Source organism: Alexandromys fortis, unplaced genomic scaffold (genome assembly GCF_014885135.2).
Source record: "Alexandromys fortis isolate MF-2015 unplaced genomic scaffold, M_Fortis_MF-2015_v1.1 scaffold_218, whole genome shotgun sequence".
In the NCBI taxonomy this organism is placed as follows: Eukaryota; Metazoa; Chordata; class Mammalia; order Rodentia; family Cricetidae; genus Alexandromys; species Alexandromys fortis.
In genome coordinates, this window is record NW_026068112.1 from 1,730,207 (window position 1) to 1,733,509 (window position 3,303).

Sequence of the window (3,303 nt, forward strand, 5' to 3'; positions counted from 1 at the left end):
AGAGAGAGAGAGAGAGAGAGAGAGAGAGAGAGAGAGAGTGTGTTATTGGCTAGCCTGGGCTAAATGAGGCCCTGTTTCAAAAGAACCAAACCAAACTAACTAAACTTAGTTTCCCTAATCAATAAAAAGACCCTGAAAATGGTGTTTCTTCACCATTTCATCCTAGCAGAAATCACCTCTTCTCTTTAATACCAAGGTGCCACAGAATCACAGAAACCTCTCAGAGAAGATAGAACATGAAGCTGCCCTGGGAATACTCTTAACCAAATGAATAGGATTCTTCCGACTTAAAGTGTGTGTGTGTGTAAACAAAACCAACCAACAGTCCCAGATCTCTAGAATAGTCAGCCAGCAATGCTCAATTCATCTTTTCTATTATAGAATTATCAAGCAAGAATCCACTGACCTGACTCAAGACGCAGCATCAAGCCAGCACTGATGGAAGGAATACAGCAGCCAGTGTTCCTTCCATACCAAAGAACAGTTCCTAAAGACATCTCCAGCTAAAACAGCCACCACAGGACTACCAGGACAGGCAGCTGCGCGAGCATTTCTATTCTCTCAGGCCTCTATCCCCAGAAGACTTCCCCAGTAACCCCACTTACCATTGTTGTTGGCAATCAGTGTGACAAGAGTCTTCTTTGCACTGTCGCTGTTCTGCACCCCACTACTAACAGTAGTGGATGTAGAGAGGTGCCCAGCGACAGAAGCATGGGCAGCAATGGGCACTGGAGCTGAGATTAGCTGCTGGCTCACAGAAACTGTGGGGAAGGGAAGGCATAGTCACTTGGAGACAGGGACAGGTGACACTAAAGGATTCCGCTTCTACTCTTCCCTCTTTACCTTGTTTCACTAGTCAAAAAGTTTCCAACTTCACTCAAAATTCCAACTACTGATGTGATTTTTCCTGTCTCTCAGTCTATCATTTATACACAATTTCTTTGGTCTTCTAGTAGTCTAGGACTACTGCTACCATAAAATACCCTGACAAAAGCAATGTAAGGGAGAATGGGCTTTTGTGGCTCACAATTTCAGATTACAGTTCATCACTGTAGGGAACTTAAAGTGGCAAGAGCTGGAAGCTACTCATCACATCACACTGAGTCTAGAGCAGACTAGAGAGTCTAGAAAGTGGGTATGTGCTAGTGCTCAGCTCGCTCACTCCACTCAACAATTCAGAGTCCTCTTCCTAGGGAATGATGCCATCTCAATTAATGTAGCAAAGATAATCATCAACAGATAGTCCACAGACCTACCTAATCTAGTCTGTCGATTCCAGACTGTGTCAATCTGACAAGTAAAACTTAATAATACAAGTAACCATAATACGTTCTTTGTCTTCCATTTCCTGGCTAATTAAGTTAGAACACTGTAGGGCTGGAGAGATGGCTCAGAAATTAAGAGCACTGACTGCTCTCCCAGAGGACCCAAGTTCAATTCCCAGAATCCGCATGGCAGCTACAACTGTCTGTTAACTTCATTCTAGGAGATTCAACACCATGGGATTCTTCTGGCCTTTATGTACACCACACATACATGTGGTACAGACATACATGCAGGCAAAACACTCATACATATTAAAAAAAATCTCAGCATAAGTTAGGTCACTGACCTCTGAAGCAGGACCTTCTATTAGCACTACTGTATCTTTAGGTCTCCATCACCGCTACTAGAATTTATAATCCTTCATGACAAGCCACCTGTAAAACCTGTACTGTGTTCTTTTTCAGCCTAAATCAATGCTACCTTCAAGTCTCAAGGAAAGGAAAGACAAAAAACAAAACAGAACTCCAAACTGGTATAATTTAGGAGAAAATGCCTACTTTGTGAATATAGCATAATCTAGAATTTTATCCCTATATCAATGGTAAAATACAGACACAAAGGATCTTTTCTCGACTCACAAAGGAAACCAAATTCAAGCAAACAACAAGTGCACCGTGACTGGGGATGCATCGACTCTGATGTACACCACTTTACATCCCTGTTCATGGACGCTTGGAAAGAGGATATTGGATAAATATTAGTTAATCCATTCTCTCACTATTTGGAGTGAATTCAATAGATTTTCACAAATTTTATGAAGAAGCAGGCACTCATATGCTACAGCATGGAAAAGAAGGTAAAACCAATGCCATAAAAAGGCAGCCTTAGATATCCATATTCGTGCTTGCGCTCTCTCACGCTTGTGTGTGTGTGTGTGTGTGTGTGCGCGCGCGCGCGCGCGCGCGCGCTTTCTCAGCAGGGTCTCACTCTACAGTCCCTGGATGGCCTGGAACTTATTAGGTACCTCCAGCTTGAGGTCTCAAGCCTCCTAAGAGCTAGAATTATAGGTGTGAGCTACCATGGCCTTTTCTGGTTTCTTTCCCTTTTTTTTTTTTTTTTTTTTTTTTTAAAAAAAAACAAGGTCCCAAGTATCTCAGGCTGGTGTATAGCTGAAAATGACCTCGTGTTTGTAATCCTCCTGCCTCCACTCCACTGCTAAGATTATAGGTATGTACCACCACCCCTGGCTTATGTGTTGGTGGAAACAGAGTCTAGACAAATACTACATAACTGAGTAATACCCCTAGCCTTCTCTCTAGATTCTTAAATTCTTTCTCTAAAACTCAATATAATTAATGCAAACAACAACCTAAGAACATCGAGTTTTAGTTACCTGGAGTAGTTTTATCCACTGAATTGTAATCTTCTACTACAGAGTCCTCAATGACATCGCTAATTTTCTGCCATGGCTCCAGTTCCTCCTCCTCACATTCCATAAACAGGTCGGTGTCCGCCATGCTACCAGAAAGGAAAAAGTTAGTAAGGCAATGATCTAGAATTGTAGAAACAGTTTTACACCAAGTGAAACATCTGTTTGAAAAAGGGAATACTGTAAATAGGCTAGCCTGGCGCTTACTATGTTGTCCACACTGGTCCTCAACTCAGGGCAATCATCCTGCCCCAGCATGCCAAGTGTTGGAATAGCGTGCGCCACTACCTATAGCTGCAATCATGCTCATGACTTTATCAGTAACCTACCCTCTCTATGCTACCAATGGATCAGACTGACAATTTTAATCCTTGACTATTAAAATCCTTTCTGCAGCAAAGTCTGCAATAATTTGACTTATAAAAGTTAAAGGTATGGCACATGTCTTAAACCCAGCACTCAAGAGGCAGATGCAGGCAGATTTCTGTGAGCTCGAGGCCAGCCTGGTCTATAAGAGCTAGTTCCAGGACAGGCTCCAAAGCCACAGAGAAACAGTGGGGGGGGAGGGGCAGGGAGAAAGATAAGAAAGATGAGGGAGGGAGGGAGGA

General features: G+C 42.7%; 1 protein-coding gene across 3 annotated transcripts in view; it reads right to left on the reverse strand.

Moving 5' to 3' along the window:
- The window catches only part of Pogz (pogo transposable element derived with ZNF domain), a 40,721-nt gene that overhangs the window by 24,263 nt on the left and 13,155 nt on the right, over positions 1–3,303 (reverse strand). For all 3 annotated transcript variants that reach the window (XM_050124647.1, XM_050124649.1, XM_050124648.1), the window contains exons 2-3: positions 2,660–2,784; positions 606–761 (exon numbers count right to left, since the gene is read on the reverse strand). In XM_050124647.1, the coding sequence (XP_049980604.1) occupies positions 606–761; positions 2,660–2,783 (280 nt within the window). In that variant the 5' untranslated portion in view covers position 2,784. The remainder of the gene's footprint in view (positions 1–605; positions 762–2,659; positions 2,785–3,303) is intronic.